This window comes from Trametes versicolor (assembly GCF_000271585.1).
Source record: "Trametes versicolor FP-101664 SS1 unplaced genomic scaffold TRAVEscaffold_1, whole genome shotgun sequence".
Lineage (NCBI taxonomy): Eukaryota > Fungi > Basidiomycota > Agaricomycetes > Polyporales > Polyporaceae > Trametes > Trametes versicolor.
Window position 1 is genome coordinate 1,016,167 of NW_007360321.1, and position 24,979 is coordinate 1,041,145.

Below are 24,979 nucleotides of genomic sequence, written 5' to 3' on the forward strand. Positions count from 1 at the left end.
TGAGCTTGAGCGCGCCGACTCGTCTGAGACAGGGAGCGAGATGCGGGCGGGCGTGGGAGTGTCACGCGTGGAACGCGCTGGAACCGGGGAAGCGCGCAGTCCAGGATACGTGGCAGTCTGTGCGGGAAATAGCCGGCGCAGGATATTAGAGCGCGCTAGTCCGTCACACCTCTCTCAAGTCTCTCACCTCATCCAGTCTCATTTCTCTCTCTCTTTCCTCACCAACGCCCTTGCCTTGCCCCGTCCCGGTCCTTCGTACACAATGCGAAGCGTAGCGCTTTCTGCCCTGCTTGTCGTCGCTGTCTCGTCCGTGCACGCCACGGAGGAGCAGCCCAAGCCTGCCTTCACCGTACGCGCCCGCCTCTCGCGCATTCCCCACACGAGTGCTGACGTGTAATGCAGGCCACCTCCGTCAAGGCTCCTTTCCTCGAACAGTTCACGGATGACTGGTCACAACGGTGGACCCCCTCGGAGGCCACCAAGAAGACCGCCGTCGGTGGCGAGACCTGGAGCTACGTCGGCAAGTGGGAGGTCGAGGAGCCCCTTGAGCCCGTCCTCGACGGCGACAAGGGCCTCGTCGCCAAGACCAAGGCCGCCCACCACGCCATCTCCGCCGCCTTCCCCAAGCCGATCAAGTTCGACGACAAGCCGCTTGTCGTGCAGTACGAGGTCAAGTACCAGAAGGGCGGCAACTGCGGTGGTGGGTACGTCAAGCTCCTTGAGGACGGCTTCCAGACCGCCGGCAAGGAGTTCGACGACAAGACGCCCTGGACTATCATGTTCGGCCCCGACTTGACGTGCCCCGGCACGAAGGTGCGCGCTCCCCGTGCTGCTCTCGCTAAAGCGACGCGTTTGTTTACGCTGCGCGCGTGTTCTAGATCCACTTCATCTTCCGTCACAAGAACCCCATCACCAGCGAGTTTGAGGAGAAGCACCTTAAGCTTCCCCCCAAGCCCGCGTTCGGCAAGCACACGAACCTCTATACCCTCCACGTTTTGTGAGTCGCACCTGGTGCATATTCTCGCTTGAAGGTGCATTTCTGACATATGTTCAGCCCCAACAACACGTACGACGTGCTGTTCAACGGCGAGAGCTACAACCTCGGAAACTTCCTCGAGGACTTCACCCCTGCCGTCAACCCCGAGGCGGAGATTGACGACCCTGAGGACTCGAAGCCCGAGGACTGGGTTGACACCAAGCGTATCGCTGACCCTGATGCCACCAAGGTTGGTTCAGTAGCTTCCCGATCCATACACCAAGTCTGATTTCGGGTTATAGCCCGAGGACTGGGACGAGGAGGCTCCTTACGAGATCCCCGACGAGGAGGCCGAGAAGCCTGAGGGCTGGCTCGATGACGAGCCCGAGTTCATCCCTGACCCTGGTTAGTCTCGCTTGTCTCGCGGTGTGAATGCAACGTTCTAAACAAATCACATGCCAGACGCTGAGAAGCCTGAGGAGTGGGATGACGAGGAGGACGGCGAGTGGATCGCCCCCACCGTTCGCAACCCCAAGTGCGACGAGGCTCCCGGCTGCGGCGAGTGGAAGCGCCCTTACAAGGCCAACCCCGCCTACAAGGGCAAGTGGTACGCCCCCATGATCGACAACCCCGCCTACAAGGGCGAGTGGGCTCCCCGCAAGATCCCCAACCCGGCGTTCTTCGAGGACCTCACCCCCGTTAAGAGCCTCGTGCCTATCGGTGGTGTCGGTATTGAGCTCTGGACCATGACCGAGGACATCCTCTTCGACAACCTCTACGTCGGCAACTCCGTCGAGGACGCGCGCAAGCTCGCCGAGGAGACCTACTTCGTCAAGAAGCCCCTCGAGGAGGCGCTTGAGAAGGCCGCGACCAAGGCCGACGAGGAGGACGAGGACGAGTCGACGGTGTCCTTCAAGGAGGACCCCGCAGAGTTCGTGCGCAGCAAGGTGTTCAAGTTCATCGAGGCCGCCAAGGTCGACCCTCTCACCGCGTTCAAGACGCACCCCGAGACCGGCGCGAGCCTGGTGCTTTCCGTTGTCACTCTTTTCGGTATGCTCGGCGTTCTTTTCGGCTTCGTTGGCGCACAGCAGAAGCCCATCACCAAGGTATGTTATCCTTCGCATATATGCAAGGTAGCGACAATGCTAACCTCGCATTCCCTGCAGTCTACGAAGAAGACCGACGCTCCTTCCCCCGACGACAAGAAGAAGTCCGAGACGGCGCCCGTCGCGCCCGCAGGTGGCGCCAAGGACGAGACGCCCGTCAAGAAGCGGAAGTAAAAGGGACCTTCAGGGACCCCTCTGACTCTATCGCTTTCGACTCGTTACTGCATTATGTGCTATTTGGAAAGGCAATGTTTCTCTTAATATATCGGGCTTTCTGAGGATGTGTGTGGGGTGTGCTACAGTGTGCGTGCTACAGCGTCTAGAAATACAAACTTGCGGCGAAGACAACTGCAAGGGCGGTGAGTAGGTAATACAACCGAGAGAGAGGTGAAGACGTACTGTCTCGCTTGATCTTGATTTGGGCCTCCTCCATCTTCTTGAACAACTCTGCGTCGCCGATGACCCGCGCCGCGTCTCTCACCTCCCGACATGTCTCGTCCAGTCGCGTGATGCAGCGCACGATAGTCCCCTCCGCCACGTCCGTAAGCTCTGTGATCTGCTCAAATGGCTACCAGGCGATGTCAACCAGCAAGCCCCCACAAAAGAACAATACTTACCATTCCCTTCGCCCACTCATACACGACCTCGACGAGCCCGGCCTTGAGCGCGCGGAACTCCTCCCCAGGGACCTTGTGCCGCTCCTGCGCGCGCTCGACGCGCTCCGCGAGCGCGTTGATCGCCGCGAGCCCCTCCTGTAGCTTAGGCGGGACGACTGGCTCGACGTCCGTCTTCTCCTGGAAGATGAAACACGAGAGGAGCGCAACGACCTCCTCAGGTTCGTACGCGGCGAGCGTGTTCTCGAGGATGAGCTCAGTGAGCACCAGCTCGTTCGCTGAGTTGATCTGCAAGCGGAGCGTCGATGTGAGTACAGTAGAATAGGAGAGGGCGACGTACCTCGCAGGCGACGCGGCCCTTGAGGAGCACGGTGGAGTTGTCGTCGATGAACTTGAGCTCCTTCAGGACCTCGATGCGCTGCTCGTAGTCCGGGATGAGCTCCAGGTTCTGGTCCGAAATCGCGAGCTTCAGGTCAGCGATGTTCGCCTGCAGCAGCTTCTTGCCGTGTGTGTGCAGGTACTGCGTGGCTCAGTCAGTATGCAGACACGGCAGCTGTAGTTGCGAAGTGCAACTGACGTGATCCTCGAAGCTCGGACACGACACGCACGCAAAGCGGTCCAGCCGGGGGACGAGCTCGTTCCGCGCGCGCAGGAGCTCCTGGAACTCCAGCGCCCGCAGCCTGCTCCAATCCGCCTCGGGGATGGTCCCTGCGCGCAGCCATTCCGCGAGGACCTGCTGCAGCGAGCGGATCGCGTCGTTCATGTACGAGATCCGGTGCTTCTCTACGATCCACTCTGTTTCGACCTGCGCAGGATCAAATCAGCGCCCATGAACTGTGGTCGACGCGCGCGAGGGGGCGACACCGACCTTGATACTGCGGCTGGTGACCATGGCTATGCTGGAGAGTGGGATAGGGGTGAGGTCGTATGTGGGTTCGTCGACTAGAAGAGACTCCGGGCGGGGCGGCCATTGTGGCGGAACGCCTTGCGCGTCCACATCTGCCCGAACCATAGGTTACTACAGAGGCCCAGGTGGTGTAATGTGGCCGTACCTGTCTCGCCTTGTCGCGTCTCTGGGGATACGAGCGCGAGCACATAGTAAAGCTTGACTTTCTCGCCAGCGGGCGCGCTCGCAAGTGCTGTGGCGATAGCACTGGGAACCTGCTTGAGGAGTACGCCGATATTGGATTTGTAGTGCTGCGGGCAGGGGCGGTAAGAACGTTGACCTCGCAGAGCGTCGATAGACACTCACCCCGTCCCGTAGAATGACGATTCTACCAGAAGAGAGGAGTTTCCCGCCCGCAGGGGTATTCGCAGCCATCGCCAGGATGCGCTGATTCTTCTCGACGACGTCGTATGACGTATCATAGAACCGCTCGATATCTGGCAGGCACACGTCGCATGCCAGCTGCGCCATCCCGGAAAGTTTCTTCTCGGTCTAAGAAACAGAAAATGACAGGGGTTAGATGTGCGCAGCGCGTAGGCGGGATGATATGACGTCTTACATCGACAACTTTCTTCTGGTTTTCGGGGAGCAGCCGCTGCGAGGCGTTCTCGGAGAAGCTGCGCTTGATCATCTCCTCGACGCGCAGGGCCTCGACTCGCAGCAGGTTCAGAATCATGTTGTACGTAAGCCTGAATTGGGACGAGAGCTTCGAGGGCGTCCCGAGAATCATATTGTGCAGGATGGATTGCTAAACGCGTCGGCGGCGAACCGGGCATGAGAAAAACGCGCTCAGCCGGCAGGGTGTACAGACTACTCACCTCCGGGAGGTCGTCATTCGCGACTATGATGACCGTGCCAGTGGGGTCAAGGCCACGGCGGCCGGCGCGCCCAGCCATCTGGGTATATTCGCCGGGCATGATGTCCCTAAAGCTGCGCCCATCGTGCTTCCTGATGTGCGAGAATACGACACATTTTGCCGGCATATTCACGCCCTACAAAGCGGATGAGCCCGCATAAAATTGTGCACCGTCAGTCCAAACTCACCATGGCAAACGTCTCCGTCGCGAATAGCACCTTCACCAGCCCGCGTGCGAAGAGGATCTCGACCACCTATGCGATGTGTCAAAAATACTGTTTACGTTTTCAAGACACATATCTGGCGTACCTCCTTCACGATGGGCAATAAGCCACCATGATGCACTCCAATGCCGCGCGACAACAAGTCTCGCATTCGCCGGATCTGAGGCAGCCGCTTGTCCGAGCCTGGAATAAGCCCACCACGCCGCCGTGAGAACGCCGCTCAAAACACGAAAAATGCAGTCGGCCACGCACCTTTCAGGCGCGAGAGCGCTTTCTCGATCGCGACGTGGATCTCGCTCTTCTCCACCGCCGTGCACAGGTCCGCGTTCGTGAGCGTCCCCGCGTTGTCCTCGCAGCGCTTCTTCGAGAACGTGAACACGACGACGGGCAGCAGCGCCTTCTTGCGCAGGTGCCCCAGCAGGTGCACATACAGGTTCTTGTCCGGCTGGTGGAACGTGCGCTGCGAGCCCCCGCGGCCGCCCCCAGAACCACCGCGGGCGGGTGCGTTACCGCCCCCGCGTTGCCCGCCGCGTCCCGTTTGACCCCCGCGCCCGGGTTGGCCTCCGCGCTGGCCACCTCGTTGGGGCGCGCCTGCGCGGGCGCCGAGCTTCTGTACCGGAGGGAGACCGGCTGCCTCGCGCTCCTTGTCCTGTTTCCGCCGCAGCGCTTCTCCAGCGCCCTTGTACCTGTGAAGTAGCGTTAGAAGACCGCTTGTGGGGTATGCGCGCTGTCTCTGGACGCTCACCCGGCCGTGAGGAAATTCCGATCGGCGTCCACGATTTTGTGGAGGTCGCGACCTGCATATAGGTAGTGCTCGAGCGGTACAGGGCGCTTCGCCGTGGAGATGACATATATGTCCTTCTTCTTAGTCCTCCTGCATTTGTGGTCAGTCATAAGCAAGTGCCAAAGTCGTTCGACATACCCGACCCAGTCTGCGAACTCTCTCGTGTTTGGTACCGTCGCGGAGAGAAGAATGATGTTTACATGATCAGGAAGCATGATGATGACCTCTTCCCAGACCACTCCTCGCTAGAGGTTTTTAGCACCACGACCATCGGGTTGTAGTCAGTCGTCTCACCTCGGCGTCGTTCACGTAGTGCACCTCATCGAAAATGACAAACTCGACGTCCCGGATGAGGTCTGCGCCCTTGTAGAGCATGCTGCGCAGGATCTCCGTGGTCATGATGAGGCAATTCGCCTCCGGGTTGATCTGGACGTCGCCGGTGAGGATGCCGACAGAAGCGGTTCCAAAGGTCGTCTTGAAGTCGCGGTATTTTTGGTTGGACAGCGCCTTGATAGGAGAAGTATAGATGGCCCTGGAAGCGTGTCAGCGCTGCAATAGAGCGAAGCAGAACTCCGCCGCGGTCGCGGCGCGCGCACCTGGTCATATGTTTTGCCGCCAAGGCGATGGCGTACTCCGCGACGACAGTCTTCCCCGCCGATGTATGGGCGGCGACGAAGACGGAGTCGCCCATCTCAAGATGGTAGACGGCCTCCTTCTGGAACGTGTCCAGCTCGAAGGGGTACTGTCAAGAGACATGAGGCTGCGCCTAACTTTAGATATGCCCGTCTGGGCTCACCTTGTGAGCCATGTCAGGGACAAGCTCCGCGAAGTTCGTCATTGGCTTGTTGACATCGACGACGTGGGCCCAGTCGCGCTTCTGCACTTGGGCGCGCCGCAGGGGTTTACGTGTAGCCGCGATGGGGTTGAGGTGGCTTCGCTGTAAAACACGGGATGAGATAAATGCAGGATATGGAAAGCATGCCTCCAGCCGCGTACCGAGGTAGGCAGGAGTTCGTCGACATCAGAGGCTCCGCCAGGCATCAGCGCCATGTCCAAATCATTATGGTGCAGAAGAGAGACGTGTCCGTCCTAGACAGCTAGGTCAGTTGATTGCTATACGAAGGTGGTAGTCACATACCGAAGCTTGGGCATCTTCGCTATGCCTAACAAGGTTGCCACCGAGGCCAATCACGTCGGCATCGTCCTCGTCGTCTTTCGACAGCTTGAGACCGCGAGAAAGCCCAGGTGCAGTGGTCCGCAGCTGCGAAGATCCTTCTTGGAGGTCGACAACATCATTCAGCTCCTTGAGATTATCTAGGCCGCCAGGCCAGAACGGTACGTAGCCAGCTTTGCCTCGGACAAAGTTGCGGCTTGGTCCTGGCGCGCGGTCCAGTGCGGTCGAAGTAAGGCCATTTGAGACGCGAGGATTGGATATCTACAGATAGCTCAATTGGGATGTCATTCGCTGAGCAGTCGGTTGTATGCACCTCAGCGTAGCCGGTAACGCGCCCCTGGAGCCCTGTGCGGACAAATGAAAGGCTGGTGGGTGGTGGGGCTGGCTCATACTTGAGCAGAGCGGGTATGGACAACTTATTCTCCCAGTGCCTACAGAATAAACCATCTCAGCGTCTGATTAGATAGTGGCGTACAGTTACAACCCACAGTTGGTACGTAGGAAGCCAGTGACTAGGCAGGCTTTCTTTGGGCAGCAAAAGATCTGTTTCTATCTGGCGGTGCACTTCGTCTCTGGAAGGCAACGCGGCGAGGCCTAGCTCCGAGAGTAAGCCATCTGCATTGGACGAGGTAGGGTTGAGGATCTGGTCGAGCAGATCATCCATTGCCATGGTGTGCAATCCGTTGTATGTGCCTGGTATGACCTGATGGTGGTCAGACAGGAGACGAAAGATACTTTGAGCACGAACTGGACGGACTCACGCGGACTCGAGCTGAAACGCCTCGGGGAGACGTCGGAGTGCGGAGTGCGTTCACAAGCGCCCGCATGGTTTCTACTGAACGCCCACGTCAATATTCGCATTCTGCCGAGCGCTTTGGCGCCAGCTCTTTGCACATCTTCTATCCCGCCTCCTGCTCGTGCCTGCTTCTGCATCTACAAATTTGCCTACAGTTTCGATGCTGTCTGTCGAGATGGCGATAACTATCTCGCGTGTCAGGCAAGTGGCTTCTATCTACCACGAACAGTCAACTGGCAGGTAGTGGCTCTGATACGCTCTCGGTAGCCTCGTACTATGCATAAGCGCACTCGAACGGGATGTGCCAACAAATCCTCACGGTTCGTACTCCGAACATCACGGCGACATTGTACGTGTGGGATTGCCCCCCTGTGCTCTCCTGCCGCGCGCTGTGCTTCGGTAGTAGTATCGCAGTACCGTCCCCGTCGGAGGGAAACCATGACCTCCTAAAATTGATGAGCTCGCTGCGGAGACGGAACCCGTGCCCCGCCGGATACTGCATAGCTGCTTTGTGCGCGGGTCCTCATCATGCGATGCGGTGCAAGGAGTGTGTAGGTTCGCTCGGGAACATGGATTCTGGGCGGCAGTCTGTCAATCAAAACCACATGCAACGGCGTCAAGTCCGCATAACTGTGTATCGCCAGGGCGGGCGCAGGGCCTATACCGCGTATGGCGCCGTTATATACAGGTCTTCTGAAGCGAGCCTCTGGCTCGTCCCACCTGGTCACTCTGTAGCTTCCACCTCCACAGCACCATGACCAGCGAGTGGACTGTGTCCATCGACGACTCAAGCCCCCTCATCCAGTACCTACCCCACGGTGCGTCTGTTCGCTTGACATGCAAATCCTGAAGATCATCTCATGATGGCACCGCAGGGGATGGTGGTGTTGGTGACTGGACGAACACCGGCTGGCAGCCCTGGTTCTCCGGTTCAGGCGGGTTCAACAGCGCGGGCGGAAACGACGGTGTAGGCGCGTCATATCATGTTACCGCCTTTCCTGGTGCTCGTTTCGACCTCTTATTCTATGGTGAGCTTTCTCGTTCTGTGTTCTATCTATGCACGCGTCAACTCGGATAACTTTGAAGGCACCGGCGTCTCCCTACTTGGCAACACCAGCTGCTCGTATACGGTCTCTATCGACGGTGCCTCCGAGTCCTTCCAAGCAACTGAGGGCACATTGTACTCCAAGGATGGCCTCTCTGTAGGGACACACAATGTGTCTGTGACCGCCGACGCTTCAGCCTCGGGTCAATTTTGGTTTGATCGTGCAGACATCTCCCGTCCTCTTCCCGCAGGGTGAGCATGCATGCCCAGCGTATACTGTCACATTCTGATAGTCACGTCCAGCGCCGGCGCTCCCACCTCAATCGTATACCAAGCGACCAACACCACATTCCTGCAGTACAGCGGTGACTGGAAGGTTCAGAGCGACCCGAATGGCCAAATCCCGAGCAAAGACCACCCCGCGCCATTTCAAGAGGTCCAGGACGCCCCTGCATCGGTATCCTTTTCTTTCGAGGGGAGCGGTGTCGCCGTCAACGGGTCGCGCAACTGGGGTGGCTTTACGTATGATGTCGTAAGTCCAATACGCGTAGTTGACTTGATGGTGGATTTTACTGACCACATGTGGCAGAACCTCGATGGGAACGTCAGCACGTACAACGCTAGCACGATGTGGTTGATTGGCGACGCCTTGCTTTACTACCAGGAGGGGCTGGATCCTCAGACGACGCACACGGTTAACATCACACCTAGAGTGGGCGGCGGATTGAAGTTCTGGCTCAACTCGGTCACACTGCTGGCGGACTCCGGCAATGCCATTGCTGGTGGCACAAATAGGTTCGTGCCCCTAACACGTTCCGTATTTCAGAACCGAGTCTGACCGAGAACGCACAGCTCCAACAGCTCTACACCCACAAGTACAAGTACAGGTACAAGCTCTGCAAGCTCGATTCCTAGTACGACGGGGTCGCCCGTCAACGACTCGGCATCTGCCAGCAAGAAGACAAACGTGGGGGTAATCGTCGGGCCCATCGTCGGCGGGATCGCCGTTCTGCTGATCCTCGCAGCCCTTGCGCTTTGGTACCGCCGCAGGCGGCGCGCAGCCTCCACCGCCTACACGAAAGCCCAGTTCTCGCCGTCGCCGTACGTGCTGCCCTCCCCCTCCCCCACGCCCGCCACACAGGAAGCAGGCGCCTCCGCGCCAGGCACCCCCCGGCCGTCCAAACTCGCCGCTGAGGCCAACTCGCCCTACGCGGGCCTGCAGGCCGCACGCTCCCCGCAGATGTCCTCGCACCCAAGCACGAGCTCCGTCGTGTCGTCGCCCCCGCCGCAGACGGCGCAGAGCCTGCCGCCCGGTGTCGCGGTCTCGTCCGGGGCGTCCGAGGCGTCGTCCGCGCAGCCGCAGTCGCCTGCGTCGGCGGCGGCGGTGGATCGCCTCATACAGATCATCGCGGACCGTATCGACCGCACGCACCCGCCACCACCGATCAGGTACGACTATGGCGCGGACGTGCCGCCGCCGGAGTACGGTGCACTGTGATTCTGAGGGCCCGAGGGGGCGTGGGCGTGTCGAGTTTTGTCATGGTACTGTAATATTATACCTCGCGGACGCTAGCGTGTCGTGCGCGTAATGATCTTGTCTGACTCTCGTTACTTCTTGCGGGGCTGGTGTCCAACTTACTGGCGCCGTAGCCCTTAGTTCACATTCCTTTACGTCCCTGTAGCATCTATAGTATATCCGCGACTCACCGCCGATTCGTCTCGCATGTATGATATCACTGTGTAAGACAGCATGCAAATGAGATGGATTGCGCGAGAGCTATGCTATTAACAGTGTGACGACGACGACACCTGCGACCCGATGTGTGTGGAGGGGGATGGGTCCGGAATAAGGATATACAGGATTACAGGATACAGCGCGAAGCGAGCGTCCGCGATTATAAGATATGTCAAGAATAGTCCAAGCAGGGGAAGGAGAAGCGGGCATTATTCAGCTTTTCGTCTCGCGTACGAGCTTTGGACGCGGATGTAGGTTTGTGCGCCGGCTGTGCGGAGCTCGTGCTCGGCATTGCTTTCGAGCTCGTCGACCATGCAGACGTCGAGTCCGTTGCTGAGAAGGAGCGGCCTTCCAGATTTCAAGAAAGCCTACAGACACTGCATGAGTATACCGCATGTGTTTTATATGTTTGAAACGCAAACGTACCAGGATATCATCACGCATCATAGCGCCTATCCGGTTTTCGCGTGCTGTTTGTGCATCGTGGCCCTCCTTCCAGGGGCCAGTCTGGAACCAGATCTCGCGGTACACCTGCTCCTCGAGGAGCGGCTGGTCGCGCACCCAGCGCTCGAGGTGATTTGCGGCGTCCGGTTCTCCGCCGCGCTGCTGCACGGCCACGTTGACCATGTTCATCCAGCGCGCGAGCCACGGAGTCTCCTCCTCGAGGCGCGAGGGCAGGATGGGCGTCTTGTCGACGTCGTACACGCGAAAGTCGAACTCGGAGAGCTCGATGAGACCCCGGGGACGCAGTGTCTGCGCCATCTCGTCGATCAGCCCTGCATAGTCGCGGATCTGAGATAAAGGTTAGTCAATTTGACACGCGAGCCGCATTTGGTAACACGAGAAGCAACGGAGATTGCGATGAGATTCGATCACTGGGCGATCTGAATCTCAGGCGCCCGCGGCACCGACCCCGAAGTCCGAAAGCGGAAGGGGCACGTACTCCGGATGAGACCAGGCGGGCGTGCGCGACATTGAATGCGCCGTAGAAGTGCTGCAGTCCGAGATTGATATCGTCAACCTCGCTCCTGGTAGGGTGTGAGCCGTATGTTTTATGGAGCACGCGCTGGCGAACTCACCGGCAATTCGGAGGCATGTTTCTGTGTCCGGACATTGAGTTAGTGAACCCTGGCGCAGCCGCCCGTTCATGACCACTCACACGTCTTGCATGGGAACGAGGTCTACTGCGACCGCACTACAGTGTGGGAAATCCTTCGCGACGTCGAGTATCCTGGAAACCGGAGAATCAGGCACACAGCATCACGGGAGGGGCGTAGTGCGCGTACCAGCTGCCACTTCCACAACCCAGGTCTACGCAGGTCTTCGATACTCCCGGTTCGTCCGCGAGCACTTCCTCCATACAGTGGGGGTACTTCCCCATCGCCTCCATGAACATGATGTGTTGGCTGTCTGTTGATGGCATCAGTAACTTTGCGGCACAACGCTGCGCAGGGACCATACCGAGGCGTTCGAATTCCTCGTCGTCCGCTGGTAGGCGGTACACTTCGGAGTAGTTGTTGATGCCTCTACCAAACTCGTGGCGATATGATGCGGCGCGGAGTGAACTGGTCATAGAGTACATTGAGGGAGCCGGAGAAGCCGAGCGCATGTCCCAGTCATGGGAGGTCGCGGAGGTTGCGACACTGGGTGCGAAGCCGAGACTTGCAGGCGCAGAAAACACGGACCCGGCGTCGGTGTCCATATCGTCGTCGTCGTCTTCATGGTGGTCGAGACAGGAGGGGTGTTCGCAGGCGACTTGCATTTGGTGGTAGTGCGAGGTGGATGGTGAGACGAGCATGAGGGCTGCGAACGGAGGAGGCGAAGGAACGGTTCTGAAGGGGTGATATATATACGGAGCGCGGCATACGACAGTCGACGGCGGAGGACATCTCGTCGAACCGAGTCCCGTACAAATCGGACGTCACGTGCGCGGCTGGGATTGGAGGGCAGGGCATCTCCGTGCCCCGACGGGTGGCGGGGGGCCCGGGCAGCGTTCCGTGGAAAGGTTCGGCCGCGTTGAGACGGGCGGCTGGCTCGGCTTTCCCTTTCGAATGCGCTCGGTTCTCCGTTCTCGTACTCGTCCTGCCCGTTCCTGCAGCATGCCATCAACGCCTGCCAGCACGCCCAGTGGGAGGCGCGCCCCCGAACCTGCCCGCAGCTCCTCCGCTTTCCTTCGATCCTGATTGAGCCCACCAGTGCCCCGCTTCGACGCACACGAGTCCGACGCCCTCTTGATGGCCAATTATCCCTCCGCCGGTCCCCTTTGCGCCCATTCATTGGCCCTCCTTCTGCCGCTTTCGCATCTCATCTCTTCCTTGCGCGACTCCCGAGTCCGAACACCGCGCCTGCAAGCACCCGCCAGCTCGGCGGAGTGAGCTCCAGTCTCCGTCGTGAGCTTCAGCGGGCTGTGCATACATGTGATCCCTCTTTCTCATGGACCGCTGTCAGACGAGTATTGTGCTCCCCAGTGAGATACAGAGTAATAGAGCGCGCATAGGCCCATCGCCGACTTACTGCCACGTCCACATGGCAGACTCCAGGATGTCACCGGGAAATTCCGCACCTTGTCCTGGTAATTGCACCGCTGATGCCTGATCCATGGAACCTCAAGCCTCTGAATAGCTATACGACCGTATATACAGATGGATCCGGATGCGATACGAGCCCCCAGCACTCGCTCAACCTCGCCCAGAACGCGCCGGGTACAGTCGCACCTTCTGGGCGGAGCTCAGGCGATGGGAAGGCGCGCCCTCCCCGTCCACTTCGCGCGTTCCAAAGGAAGGTGAACTGGTGTCTTCCCCGGACCCATCTTTTTCACCCTGCGCTTCCTGTGGCTGTTGAACGCCTCTTTAACTCAATCGGAGCGACCATCCGGTCCGCTCGATCTCGGAGGATGCGACTTGCGGTCGTCCGCCGACTAGGTTCGTGGTGCACACGCGCCGGCCGGGCCAGCGACATATCCCTGGATTTGGGCTTGGGGTGTACAGGTGCCGAGTAGCACCCCAGTCCGTTCCGCAATTCGAATCGAGACCGCGTCAACACCGTCGGATGTCGTCGCGGCAGAACGCGGTGGTGCACCTTTGTCCGCGGTGCGTCCTACTCTCGAATACCTTGCCATGCAGCTATAGTACTGCTATCATGGTTCGCAACAGGTCTCCAGGTACGTGATGTTTCGTGACCGCTATTTTAAACATACCATCCGGTCTGATGGCATGCTCAGGTTCGGCGGCCACTGGGCAGAAGTATTGCGACACTATCGTTCGGCGACGGAGTCTGACGGTCAGGAAGGACTCATGGAGAATCTCGGCTTGTCCAGATCCCCCTCTCTGCCTCGGATTTATGGTTCTTCCATCCGATGGCCCTTCGTAGGCATCCACACCGCGGTTCTTGTGCGTCATTGAGAGCCGCTGCACTCCTTGGGCCGCGCTGATCATCGGTTGGACGCCGTCGTTCGCCGTGCGTTATGGGATGTACATCTAGACCCAGATACGACTGCCATCGGCCGAGACCTGCGGGAATGTCAGACGATATGTGTACCGCACCACCCGCGCGTACAGAGGGCCACGGTGGGCACCCACTGTAAAAGAATCGTTACACACGCACATGACATGTGCTTGTGTATACTCCCTTGCCGAGCTTCCCGCGGCGAGCTGGCACGCATGTCATAATCACGACGCCCTTCTCACGACCCAGAGCCTTGTTTCCATCGCGATATCGACGCTAATATTCATGGGACTGTGGTCATCGACAGGTGCGCAAGCGAATACGATGCGATCCGTCGTTTACCCGACTCTACTACGCGCCTTTGGTTCGGATTGCTGTTTCCTCCGGCCACGTCGCATGTGAGTACAAGTTCCAAAACATAGCGTTTTTTCTCCGACGTAACTATAGGCGATACATGACGTTGACATCAGGGCAACATCAGGGCAACCTGAGCAGGGGTGAACGGATGGTCCCGACCGTCGGCCAGCCGGACACAGATCCAGAGAGCAATCGCATCTGCTGTACAGGCACCACGCAACCCTACCAAAATTCCGCCGACGGGGCAGCCAGCGGCATTGAGTTGCCTCCCTGCGCCGAAGCGTGATCCGCCGCTCACACAGGTCCTGCCTATTGCCGTAGCCGGTGAGTAAACCGACAGCCCGTCACGATCCGGGCGGCTCAGCCTCGCAGCGTGAATCACCCACACGTTCGCGTAGATACTGGATGGGCACTGCAGCCTCCCGAGGTGAGTCCGGAATTAGCTTGGAAGCCCGGACGTTGAACCCTATGAATGTGTGCGGTGGATGTCTGAACACCTCTGACTCTATTTGTTGAGGGCATGAGATTGCCTGTAGCTCGGAATAATCAGACTACTTAAATTGGGATCCACATACCCGAGTGTAACTGAGAGACTTGTCGCGCTCATCCACACAAAATGCTGTCGACAAAAGCACGTGTCTCGCGGCGATGTAGCCGAGAGGCACCTGCGACCACCAACTCACCTCGCGACGTCACGAATTCAAGACCGCGAATGTCCGTAGGTGCGGCTAATGAAGCCATCAGGCCCCGTCTAAACAGATAGCACCCGATAAGTACCGGTATGAGAGTGCATACTCACTTCCTCGCCGGGCCGTGTCCGTCTGTGGTACAAAACAAAGATCTTACATTACTCCATGAACGTACAACAACCCTCGGTATCTCCGATCCGCAGGCTAGCGCTTCTTCAATGCCTCAAAACGCTTCGCCAACGCCGTAAACTCGTCTTCCTGGGGAGCCTTCGCGGGGGGATCCGCAGGCGGGCTCGCGAGCCCCGCCGACTTCTCAACACGCGGCGCTTTCTCTTCCACCGGAACTTCGGGAAGCTTGGGCGTGCGCACGCCCGCGCTCCTGGCTTCCGCCGATATCGCTGCAGCGTCCAGCGGCTTCGGCGAGTCCAGAGCCGCAGACGGCGCTGCTGCCTTCGCTGGCGTCGCAGGCTCTTCCGGCCGTTCCTATATATCCATACCGGGCTCAGTGGTTCCGCACGCTCGGGCGAGACGCGCGAGCTTACCGTGACGCCTCCGTCCGGGCCCCCATCCTCGTCTTCGTCCTTTGTGCTCGGTGGGATTGGGGGCGACCACGCTACGCCGTACCCCTTCGCGATCTCGCCGAGATAGGCATCGACCAGCGCCGATGACGGTGTCGATATATCCAGCTTCCGGGTGACCTAGAACACGACGGTCACTCGCAGCCGGGGAGGACTAGTTGGAAGCACGTACACGTTCACTGACTATTCTATCCTTGTTCTCCATGACCGCGATCGAGAACTCGCGGCCGAACTTGTGCATCAGGATGTCGCGGAGAATTTGCAGCTCTGCGCCGAGACCTCAGTTGGACCGCTAGCTCGGTGAATGCATGATTGACGTACCCTTTAGCTCTGTTCTGGGCGCCGCGTATATCACGGCGCAAACTCCTTCGCTCACGGCTGGATCTGGCTCCCGCGTACTGTCCGAACAGCCAATATGTACGTCAATGGGCCGAACTAGCGGAACGGAATCGGACGGACCTCTGATCCAGGAGCCCGAAGCGCGAGATGAGGAGTTCGCAGTACATCTCGAGGAGTTCCAGTAGCTCGACATAGACGTCTTCATTGATGACTGGCGGACTATCAGGCCGGGCACGCTGGACGGCGATGCGGGAGGTGCTCACTGTTCTCGACTTTGATCCTCGCAGTTTCCACCTTACCCTTCTCAAGCAGAAGGGCTATGTCTCTCCGCGCGGCCTTTGCCTGGGCACTCTTCTTCTCCTGCAGGGTCCGCAGCCTCTGTACGCCTAGCCTGAGAGCACGAGGATAAGAATGAGCCTGGATCCAAGCATTGGTCGGTAGTACCGGAGTTGAACCTATACACGGCAGCACATCAGTCACCCTTGCGCGCAGACATACGTGTAATAGCTACAGACCTTTGCTTTAGCAGAGTTCCAGGGCACCATGTTCGGAGAGTTGTGGAGGTGTTGGATAGACAGTGTGTGTAATTAGACGCCTATGATGAGAGGAGCGCCCATTGAGCTAGATCCGATCTGATCTGACGGCCCGATCCAGCCCGGGGAAATGTTTTGCAGTGTTTTCCCCGCAACGTCGGCCTCCTCGGCGCATCGCGCTGGGCGTCCAACACCTTCTGATGATGCCTCTCACTTGCAAACGCGCGCGGTGCTCGTACTTGGCCACGTCTCGGACATGTACGCAGTCAGGACATCCTATCTGCTCAACTTTCACGTCATACCGCGCATCTGACATGCTGTGAGTCTTCGGGGAGACTGGCGGCGCGCTTAACGATGGACAGAACTGCGTGGATTGTTTTGCATGTTAGGAAGCCGATAGGTATGCATACGCAGCGGGCCTTTCTTCCACTTCTGGATAGGTTACCATGCAACAGACTGCTGACGCTCACGCCCGCAGGGCGGCAACAGATGTATCATTCACCCACATGAAGTTTACCTGAACCTTCGGTACCGGTGTCCCACGACATACAGCCCCCACTCGCCCCTCTGTCAAACCCTATAGCCTCCTGTCAAGTGGCCTTATCATGCGTAGTACGTGAGCCTTTACCCTGTGCCTGTGAATGCGCCCGCGGGCCGCCCACATTGTTCGAGACGGAGTTGGGAGAGGCGGTTGGTGCGGGCGGCGTCATGCCTTGGCATCCCTGGTTGGCAAATGTCGCTATGATTGTACGGCTGTAAGTGAACTTAAACTGGTAGCAGAGAACGATGCTCACGACCGTTCACAGTGGTTCCGCTCTTCCAATTTGGCCTCATCCGGTCGCGCCGTCCTGAGAAGCGCGTTTGTCAGGAAGCTGTCTAGCTCGCGGGGCCGGTAGTGCGTTGGACACATTATTCCCCCCGTATAGAACAGTGCCCACACAAGTTGAGACCATGGGCGTATTCCAATGTACGAATATACATCTGCGTCTAAAGCCCTAGATTAGGCAAGACGTTCTGGGTCCTGGTCCGTAGATGTGGGCAATCACGTTTGTGATGGTAGCTGTCTGAGGAGGGGAACATATGAGCCGCTGCGCTGGAGATATACTCCCGCGATGCGATCTCCCCCGCGTACTTACTGGACTGCAGCGCAAGCCTGAGCTTGCCATCTTACCCTCACTCCGCTTGGTGTACCTGTGAGCTGCCGGTGCATGCAGTGTTGAACGCCCTCCCGCCCTAAAGTGCTGCACATGGCTGGTCCACACTCTCGTCTCCCTGCGAAGCGCGGCGCTCCCCTCCCTCGACTGTGGATAGACCCCAATTTGTCGAGCCCCGAGCTCCCCACGCCGCCCTCCGCAAGTTCACCAGAGCGCACCAGCCTGGCGACCTCTTCAGAAGAGACTCTCACCCCGGAGTCGGCGGAGGTCTTCTACGTGTTGTGTCTGTATGACTACAACGCAGAGGATGGCAGCCAACTGTCCTTCCGCCGAAATGATATCCTGGAGGTCGTGAAGAAGGAGGAAACTGTACGTAGCTGTCTTTTCTGACTAGTTCGTGGCGACTCATGTTACCCCAGGGATGGTGGGCTGCCGTTCGCCCCGAGGACGACACCGTTGGTTGGATCCCGAGTGCATTTGTGGAGCCGATCTCCGATGCCCTCGCAGACAAACTGCGGAATAGTGGCGGCAACGTGCAGATCTACCAAGAGGACGCAGATAGGTTCCAGGGCTCCCCCGACTCACAGCTGACCGACCCTTTTGCGGTTGGTCCCGATGGCGAACAGCGGGGGTACGAGTGGATGCCGCTGGTCGATGGCGAGAAGGTAAGCGTATTGCTGTTATGTGTCAAACAGGATATCCGCTTATGCGCTACACCGGTCAAAGGTCCCTACTATCATGCAATTAGGGTCCGACCCCGCTATCCATCCGAGCTTAGCCAACGTCTTGAGCCCCCTCGTACCTCCCCATGAGGGTATAGACGGAAACTTTCTGGAGATAGAGTCCGAACTCTCCCCCACTGAAGTGGCCATCTCGAGACGTAAGGCACGACCCCGGCCTACGCTAGAGGAGGATGGTGCCCAGGTTATCACTGTGTCCACTCCGCCACCCACAGGACAGAGCCCCATGCCATCCACCCCTCGCACCCCTTCTCGCCGCCGCAGTCTCTCACTGCCCTCCGGCGAAATCGTTCCCTCCGAGCATCAGAGATCGCGGTCCGAATCCGCGAAGCCTGCGGTCGTTCGCCACATGCGCCGCCGCCCTCTGCTGATAGATGACCAGTCTTCTCTCAGTCGGCTCACCACACTCTTTGAAGCACACAACGTCGAGGAGCTGGATTACCTTATCGCGAGCCCGGTCGTTGCGGAATCCTTCGATGCGTTCACACGTACGACGAGGGCGGCGACGTCGCGTCCGGACAAGGTCAAACAAATCACAGGGGACGACGAGGCCCAGGCTTTCCACGACGCAAAAGTGGTTCACGGGACCTGGTATCTGCGACCTATGTACGGCGAAGATGAACTTCAATTGCAACCGGACGGAGCCGTATCCGCTGGTAGCCTGCGCGCCCTCGTTGAACGGCTGACCGTGGACTTTCCAAGTAAGTAATGCTTTCCTTTGACGTCGTCGAGACCGCCGCTGACTAACGTTGTGCAGAGCCTGTCCAGGAGACGAAATACCGACAAGCGTTCCTGACGACCTACAAATCCTTTGCTACCGCCGAGGAAGTGTTCGACCTGTTGTTAGCGCAATTCAACATCAGCCACCCTACCGCTCTCAACTTGAAGGAGCTGGAGCAGTGGAAAGAGAGGAGGCTAAAGCCCACTCGGCGCCGGGTCCTCGCCGTGCTGCACCTATGGATCGAGGAATATGGCCTCCTCCAGGACGACGCGTATCTTGCACGGCGGATTGTCGACTTTGTGTCGTCGATCACCAAGCCGCCTCAGCTCGCCAACACCGCTCGCGAGGTGCTCAAGTCGCTGGAGCGCTACGTGAGTAGCACTTTCTGCGCTACACAGTGCATCGTCTAACATTCACACAGATCTCGAACATTCCCGCGACACCTGTATCCGCCACCCGACACAAGAGGAGCAAAGGCTCGAAAGGCGATCTCCTGAAAATAGACACGCTGCTGCTCGCCGAGCACCTCTGCATCCACGAACAGAAGCTATATTCACGCATCCGTGTGTCGGAATGCCTCAACTGGGTCAAATCACCGGCCGGGAACGGAGTGAAGCATCTCGCCGCGTTTAACGCCTTCAACGAGAAGCTGTGCGCGTGGGTCAAGACCAGCATTCTGAACACGGAGAGCACGGGCAAACGGGCAGACACCATCGACTTCTGGATCAAGATCGCTGAGGTGAGCGGGCTGTGTTCGCCATGACATACAGAGCTGATGGGTGTCCCCTTGACAGAAATGCAAAACTCTGCACAACTATGCCTCGATGTATGCTCTCGTCGACGCGCTGTCGAGCCCCGTCGTCAGCCGCCTCCACCTCACTTGGGCGCATGTCGGACGTCGCTCACATCTCGAGCAGCTTGCGAAGTACCACGACCCGACGGGCAGCTTCTCCGCGTACCGCCTCTCGCAGCGCGCAGTGGACGGGCCGTGCATCCCCTACATCGGCATGCACCTCGCAGACATGCAGGCGGCGAACACGCAGGCCCCCGACAACACCGTCATCCTCTCCTCGTCCTCGACGTCGAGCAGCCCGCTGTCGCTCATCAACTTCGCGAAGCGCGAGCGGTGGTACGAGGCGATCGAGGCGATCGTGCGGCACCAGCCGCGCACGTATGCGTTCGCGGAGGACGCGAGCGTCGTCGCGTACGTTGACGCGAACATCGCGGTCGCGGGGGAGAAGGACCAGGGCTCGTTCTGGATGAAGAGCCAGGAGCTTCAGCAGGCTGAGCTCCAGCACGCGGACATCCGCAAGGGTCTCGAGCTAGCAGGCTTCTAGAGCTCGACCACCGGTGGTCAATATTTATTGGTATATGTACGTTTCCGTCCTCCGTTTTCACTCGTTTGTTTATACGGGCCATGGTGCCTGTGCCTCTCGCTGATCTACACTCTTGTATGCCGCTCTTTCTTATTGCTACGATCATTATTACCTGCTGTATCCTCTGCTCACCTGTAATTGGTATATCACACGCCTGTCAATCATAAATAGTTCTTGGTACAGACCGAAAGGGAGGGAACCACAGGTGTACTAGGTATCCCCGAAACGTAGTCCATATATAACAGAATGATTTGAAAGGTGTAGATTACAAATGAGAAGGTCGGTCGAAGCGGGGAAAGGTGTAACCTGCAGGAAAAGGGGATGTGGGGGGCTCCAGTGTGGGGGTAGGAATGACAGATGGAGATGGCGTCGGAAGGCATTGTCATGATGCTCAGCAGTTGCACGCCTCATTCTGGCCCTGTCCACCGGCGGCTTGCTTGTTGAGGTCGACGCCTGTCCTGCCCGCAGCACCCGGTCGGCTAGCGCCGCCTCGCGCAGACGGCGCGGCAGTGAGGGGAAGCTTCTTGGCTGTGGGGCACCCAGTTAACCGAGTACCCGAGTTTACAAGAGGTGGGGACGTACCGATAGCGTTGAATATCTCGGAAACACCTTCGCCGCTCTTGGCACTGGTCTCGCCCCACATCAAGCCCTCCTCCTCGGCGTACTTCTTCGCCTCCTCTTGAGAGACCTGGCGGCGGGCCGCAAGATCGAGCTTGTTGCCGCACAGAGCAATGACAATGGATGGGTCGGCCTGACGTTGCAGTTCGCGGATCCAGGACTTCGCCTTCTCTAATGACGTGGACTGCGTGATATCATATACCACTACCGCGCAGTTGGCATTGCGGTAGTACATTGGTGCCTGAAATGACGTGTATGAGGATCAACCGGCTACACGGCGTGAAGGGAAACCTACAAGGGACTGGAGTATAGCATGTCAGCCTCCGAACAGTATTCACGCGAGCAGAGTCACATACCTTATAACGCTCCTGGCCCGCGGTATCCCTATTTCAAACGCGATGAGGTTAAAGAGACCGAGGTGCCTTTGAAGAAGTCTTACCAGATCTCGAACTTGACGGTAGTCGAGTCCTCCAGAGTGACCGTTTGGGTCAGGAACGCGGCTTGTGGGGTTCAGGTTCAGGGTCCTGGGTTAATAGAAGGTGTATTACAACATACCACCGATGGTGCTCTCCCGGTAATCATCGAATTGGTCCTTCACGAAGCGCAGGACGAGACTAGCATTGCGAAGCTCAACACGGATATACGTGCAGGACCGAAGCGGCAATGAATTACCTGGACTTCCCCACCGCAGATTCGCCTGAAGGAGCAGTCAGACAAGGCATATTCCGACCCATTTCGAATATTGGACGCACCGAGAAGAACGAGCTTGAACTGGAACTGTTTGGACATGGCGGAGGATGGCGAGGAGGAGGTGGCGGGCGGAGGCAATGTGTCTGCCATCGCGCAGCCAGGCCGCTGACGCCGATGAGGCGAGGGCTCCTCGGGGCACTGCTAGGCGCCCACGGAGGGGCCTCCGAAAGCGGATTGGTTTCCCACGCGCTTCCTCTCCACAAGTCGACGAAATTGATCATTTTTTCTTTCCTCTTGACCACCACCTTCGCACTGCACTCACAACGTTGCTCTCTGCCACCCCGCTTCCTGCAAATTTGAGCTCAGCCGCCTGCGACCATCTCCTCAACCGATAGTATCTGTCTGCCGACCACAACTGAGCTATCTCCTGAAATCGACAAGCACGACACGTCACTGAGCGCATATCCTATCGCGAGATTGAAGATATCTATTGAAGACCTCTGAGACCATGAACCGGCACCATCCATACGGAGGATCCTATGACGGTCCACCCCGCAGAGGTGGACCCCCCGGCAACTATGGGCCTGGTCCTGATAGATCCCACCGCTATGACCGGGGCGGCGGCGCCCCAAGAGGAAGAGGTTTCGGCCGCGGCCGTGGCGGTGGTCATGGCTCGTACGGCGGTGGCTACGGTAATGCAGCCCAGTATGATCAAGGTCCCCCGCAAGGCCAAATGGGCGGCTACAACAATAATTACCAGTCAATGCCGCCACAAGATCCTTACTATCAGAACGGCAACTATGCTGCTCCTGGTCCCGGGCAGTACAACGCGCCAGATCCATCTGGCGGCTTTGATCAGGGTTATGGCTTTGAAGGTGCGCTTGAGTGTCCCCGTTTAAGCTTTCAGTTCGTCCATCGTAGGCGTGCAGGCGGAGGTTCCTCAGAACCTCGGGTGCACAAGCTGCACTTTTTGACACACGACCGTGAATTTGAGCTCTGGACCCGTGGATTGAGCTCTAGCATGCGTCCGACGTCTTGCCTCTGGGAATTTTGATTTCAAAATGTTATCCCAGCTGAGGGGATATTCTTCAAAACGTGCATTAGCAGAGGAGCGCTATGTTGCACACGAATTCAGGGATGGCGTTTTTCGTATTTTCGAGTCTTCTTTTGGACTGCGTCGCCTACGTCGTTAACGCCACGAGTACATTCTCACGTCCATTAACTGTTTCCGTTAGATGGTTCGGACCAGAACTACAATCAGGGTGGCGGCTACGGACGATCCCCACAGAAAAAACCGCAGCGTCGCGAGCGAGACGACAAGGTACACGACTCCATCATTGAGGAACGATTGCAACGCGAGCGACCTTGCCGCACCCTCTTCATACGTAACATCAAGGCAAGTTCACCACGTTCACGGATAAGCACCCCACCAACGGCTTCTAATCAACGGCGAACACAGTACGAAACTAGCAGCGACGATGTAAGACGGCTGTTTGAGGAGCACGGTGAAATCAAGACGTTCTTCGATTTGATCGCCAACCGAGGAATGGTCTTCGTAACATATGTAAGTGTTGATGTTTCGCACATCATGAGTTTGTGTCTCATCCACGAGTAGTTCGATTTGCGGGCTGCCGAGAGAGCGCGGGATCGATTGCAAGGGTCCGAGATTAGTGGTCGTCCTGTAAGTGAACCTATCGCCCGCTGACGAGTCACGATTCACTAAGCGTTCTAGATCGACGTTCACTACTCCTTGCCACGAGACGACAACGGCAAAGGCGCAGATCGGCAACGGGAGCAGGTGTGTTATCTTCTAGTTGTATATGCAATGTCACTAATACCATTTGTAGGAGCTTCAAGGAACATTGCTCGTCACTCTTCGCTCCCCGTCCAACCAACCTATCGATGACGGGGAGGTACGTCATAAATTCCAGCAATTCGGGGACATCAAGGCCGTCGGGCCTTCAGGCGACCGCCCTGAGTAAGACATTCCGTCCTTGTGCATGCTTCATACTAAGTTGACTGTGCGATTAGCCAACGCTTCGTCGAATACTACGACACGAGGGTGAGTCCCGCGGTCTTCAGAGCGAATTCAAAGACTCATGTTCGTCAGGCGAGCGAGGAGGCACACGACCGACTTCGTCACCAAGGACTTCAAGATGGCGTAATGGAGATCGTTTTCGCAGCCTCCGGCGGCGATGACCCCCGTGGGGGTTCACCTCGGTATGTATCGTTGGCTCGTGAATCGTCTACCATACTGAGCTCCAAGTAGCCGTGACCGGGAAGAGCATGGAGGTTTCGAAAGACAGCGTGACTGGGAAGAGCCGAATACCCGTGGTCGTCGCGGCGGCCGTGGCGGCCGTGGAAGGGGTCGCGGGTATGGCGGTGGCGGTGGCGGCGGCGGCGAAGATTATGGAGGCGACCGGCGGGACTGGAACCGCGACCGCAATCGTTCTAACGAAGATGAATTCGGCCGGGCCCCGCGTGGCGGTGGTGGTGGGGACTTCAACAACCGGGGCGGCCATAGGTCCAATGGATCCGGTTCCTATGGAGGTGGCCCTGGCTATGGTGCACCACCCCCCACGTATGGCCAATCTTCATCGGCTCCTGCAGAGGTAAGTCTTGATACAGCTACAGGTAGCGCTATGTTTAAATTGTATCCTAGGCCGCAGATGAACGCGAACGCCTTGAGCAGGCGAAGAAGGTTCAGCAGGTGGGTTTGGACTCACTCGCACTACTGTCACGTTCTAACCTATCGCTCATAGTTACTGGCCGCACTGAAACAACCCCAAGCTGCTGCCGCACCTCCTACTCCTACTCCTGCGGCTCCTCCTGCGCCGCCGGCGATGCCCCAGATGCCGCCAGCTCCCGCAGCCCCAGCGCCCTACTACAACCAGAACGGGATGGGTATGCCACCCCAGCCGCCGGCGTACGGTGCCAACCACAGCGCAGCTCCGCCCGCGAACCCATATGCTTCGATGTCGTCGCCACCACAGCCTCAGCAGCCTCCTCAGAGTGCTTCTGCCGCATCTATCCCAGGCCTGCCTCCGAACATCCTGGCCCTGTTACAGCAAGGCAGTCAGGCCCAGCAGTCGCCTGCGCAGACTGGGTCCCTGCCGCCGCCGATGCCCCCGTACAGCATGCCCCCTGCGTCGGCCATGATCGGGGCTCAGCAGGCTCAGCAGCAGCAGTCACCGCCGATGCCTGGCATGCCCCCTTCTGCCGCAAGCCAGCCTGGCTACGCGCAGCTTATGGCTTACCTTGTGAGTGCGCAAGCTGCACTTCCGGCATTTCGATGCTGATTATATGCGTTCGTAGCAATCCCAGAAACGTTAGATGGGTTTCTGAGAGCTCGCTGCTCCTTTTCTTGCGCTATCTTATCCTAAGTATGTTCGTGTACATGACCCCAGCTCCTCCTTCTCTCGTCAATATATGCTTCTTGCATGCGCGTAGTATCCATGTCACCGAATGTGTTAGCGTTGATGTG

The 24,979-nt window shown here is 58.2% G+C and overlaps 8 protein-coding genes across 8 annotated transcripts; 4 read left to right on the forward strand and 4 right to left on the reverse strand.

Annotated features, from left to right (window-relative positions):
* Positions 1-262: 262 nt before the first annotated feature.
* On the forward strand, positions 263-2,256 carry TRAVEDRAFT_110458 (Calreticulin-domain-containing protein; the record flags this gene model as incomplete). Its single annotated transcript, XM_008034479.1, has 7 exons — positions 263-349; positions 403-813; positions 879-997; positions 1,055-1,226; positions 1,279-1,381; positions 1,439-2,082; positions 2,152-2,256. 7 exons carry the CDS (start codon positions 263-265, stop codon positions 2,254-2,256), a joined length of 1,641 nt encoding a protein of 546 aa, XP_008032670.1.
* A 145-nt stretch (positions 2,257-2,401) lies between these two features.
* Positions 2,402-7,350, reverse strand: TRAVEDRAFT_41450 (antiviral helicase; the record flags this gene model as incomplete). Its single annotated transcript, XM_008033907.1, has 22 exons — positions 2,402-2,430; positions 2,482-2,650; positions 2,700-2,984; positions 3,037-3,216; positions 3,274-3,501; positions 3,565-3,695; positions 3,749-3,893; positions 3,949-4,134; positions 4,202-4,390; positions 4,461-4,634; positions 4,687-4,752; positions 4,808-4,905; positions 4,975-5,408; positions 5,468-5,596; positions 5,645-5,751; positions 5,801-6,038; positions 6,103-6,248; positions 6,303-6,443; positions 6,503-6,595; positions 6,645-6,941; positions 6,994-7,111; positions 7,169-7,350. 22 exons carry the CDS (start codon positions 7,348-7,350, stop codon positions 2,402-2,404), a joined length of 3,765 nt encoding a protein of 1,254 aa, XP_008032098.1.
* Positions 7,351-8,207: 857 nt separating this feature from the next.
* Positions 8,208-10,213, forward strand: TRAVEDRAFT_138431 (uncharacterized protein). Its single transcript, XM_008034480.1, has 6 exons — positions 8,208-8,294; positions 8,352-8,504; positions 8,563-8,773; positions 8,825-9,053; positions 9,111-9,316; positions 9,374-10,213. Exons 1-6 carry the CDS (start codon positions 8,231-8,233, stop codon positions 10,017-10,019), a joined length of 1,509 nt encoding a protein of 502 aa, XP_008032671.1. The 5' UTR covers positions 8,208-8,230; the 3' UTR covers positions 10,020-10,213.
* Positions 10,214-10,465: 252 nt separating this feature from the next.
* On the reverse strand, positions 10,466-11,958 carry TRAVEDRAFT_112071 (uncharacterized protein; the record flags this gene model as incomplete). The annotated part of the gene is made up of 7 exons (XM_008034481.1): positions 10,466-10,624; positions 10,683-11,048; positions 11,200-11,284; positions 11,336-11,356; positions 11,416-11,487; positions 11,543-11,666; positions 11,718-11,958. 7 exons carry the CDS (start codon positions 11,956-11,958, stop codon positions 10,466-10,468), a joined length of 1,068 nt encoding a protein of 355 aa, XP_008032672.1.
* Positions 11,959-14,865: 2,907 nt separating this feature from the next.
* On the reverse strand, positions 14,866-16,226 carry TRAVEDRAFT_157904 (DUF292-domain-containing protein). The gene is made up of 8 exons (XM_008034482.1): positions 16,179-16,226; positions 16,113-16,118; positions 15,927-16,059; positions 15,784-15,874; positions 15,646-15,722; positions 15,497-15,591; positions 15,289-15,444; positions 14,866-15,229 (listed from the first exon to the last, which is right to left on the reverse strand). Exons 1-8 carry the CDS (start codon positions 16,206-16,208, stop codon positions 14,951-14,953), a joined length of 867 nt encoding a protein of 288 aa, XP_008032673.1. The 5' UTR covers positions 16,209-16,226; the 3' UTR covers positions 14,866-14,950.
* A 1,217-nt stretch (positions 16,227-17,443) lies between these two features.
* TRAVEDRAFT_16251 (ras GEF) lies at positions 17,444-20,148 on the forward strand (the record flags this gene model as incomplete). The annotated part of the gene is made up of 6 exons (XM_008033535.1): positions 17,444-17,719; positions 17,770-18,015; positions 18,077-18,791; positions 18,848-19,182; positions 19,233-19,550; positions 19,606-20,148. 6 exons carry the CDS (start codon positions 17,444-17,446, stop codon positions 20,146-20,148), a joined length of 2,433 nt encoding a protein of 810 aa, XP_008031726.1.
* A 430-nt stretch (positions 20,149-20,578) lies between these two features.
* TRAVEDRAFT_41455 (GTP-binding protein RAB5) lies at positions 20,579-21,594 on the reverse strand (the record flags this gene model as incomplete). Its single annotated transcript, XM_008033908.1, has 8 exons — positions 20,579-20,715; positions 20,770-21,046; positions 21,101-21,106; positions 21,162-21,189; positions 21,245-21,305; positions 21,361-21,419; positions 21,478-21,502; positions 21,558-21,594. 8 exons carry the CDS (start codon positions 21,592-21,594, stop codon positions 20,579-20,581), a joined length of 630 nt encoding a protein of 209 aa, XP_008032099.1.
* Positions 21,595-21,809: 215 nt separating this feature from the next.
* TRAVEDRAFT_55085 (uncharacterized protein) lies at positions 21,810-24,909 on the forward strand. The gene is made up of 12 exons (XM_008034158.1): positions 21,810-22,370; positions 22,731-22,891; positions 22,955-23,059; positions 23,111-23,176; positions 23,228-23,293; positions 23,343-23,473; positions 23,527-23,557; positions 23,606-23,715; positions 23,765-24,107; positions 24,158-24,205; positions 24,258-24,755; positions 24,811-24,909. Exons 1-12 carry the CDS (start codon positions 22,004-22,006, stop codon positions 24,826-24,828), a joined length of 1,944 nt encoding a protein of 647 aa, XP_008032349.1. The 5' UTR covers positions 21,810-22,003; the 3' UTR covers positions 24,829-24,909.
* The last annotated feature ends 70 nt before the right edge of the window (positions 24,910-24,979 follow it).

Bases quoted from the DNA above. Each gene is read 5' to 3' on its own strand.
- TRAVEDRAFT_138431 (XM_008034480.1), top strand. From the start codon at position 8,231: ATGACCAGCGAGTGGACTGTGTCCATCGACGACTCAAGCCCCCTCATC. The intron at 8,295-8,351 runs GTGCGTCTGTTC...ATGGCACCGCAG, and splicing joins CATCCAGTACCTACCCCACG to GGGATGGTGGTGTTGGTGAC. The intron at 9,054-9,110 runs GTAAGTCCAATA...CACATGTGGCAG, and splicing joins GTGGCTTTACGTATGATGTC to AACCTCGATGGGAACGTCAG.
- TRAVEDRAFT_157904 (XM_008034482.1), bottom strand. From the start codon at position 16,208: ATGGTGCCCTGGAACTCTGCTAAAGCAAAG. The intron at 15,445-15,496 runs GTACGTGCTTCC...GTCGTGTTCTAG, and splicing joins ATAGAATAGTCAGTGAACGT to GTCACCCGGAAGCTGGATAT. The intron at 15,230-15,288 runs GTAAGCTCGCGC...ATGGATATATAG, and splicing joins GCCCGGACGGAGGCGTCACG to GAACGGCCGGAAGAGCCTGC.
- TRAVEDRAFT_55085 (XM_008034158.1), top strand. From the start codon at position 22,004: ATGAACCGGCACCATCCATACGGAGGATCCTATGACGGTCCACCCCGC. The intron at 23,060-23,110 runs GTAAGTGTTGAT...ATCCACGAGTAG, and splicing joins GAATGGTCTTCGTAACATAT to TTCGATTTGCGGGCTGCCGA. The intron at 23,716-23,764 runs GTATGTATCGTT...AGCTCCAAGTAG, and splicing joins CCCCGTGGGGGTTCACCTCG to CCGTGACCGGGAAGAGCATG.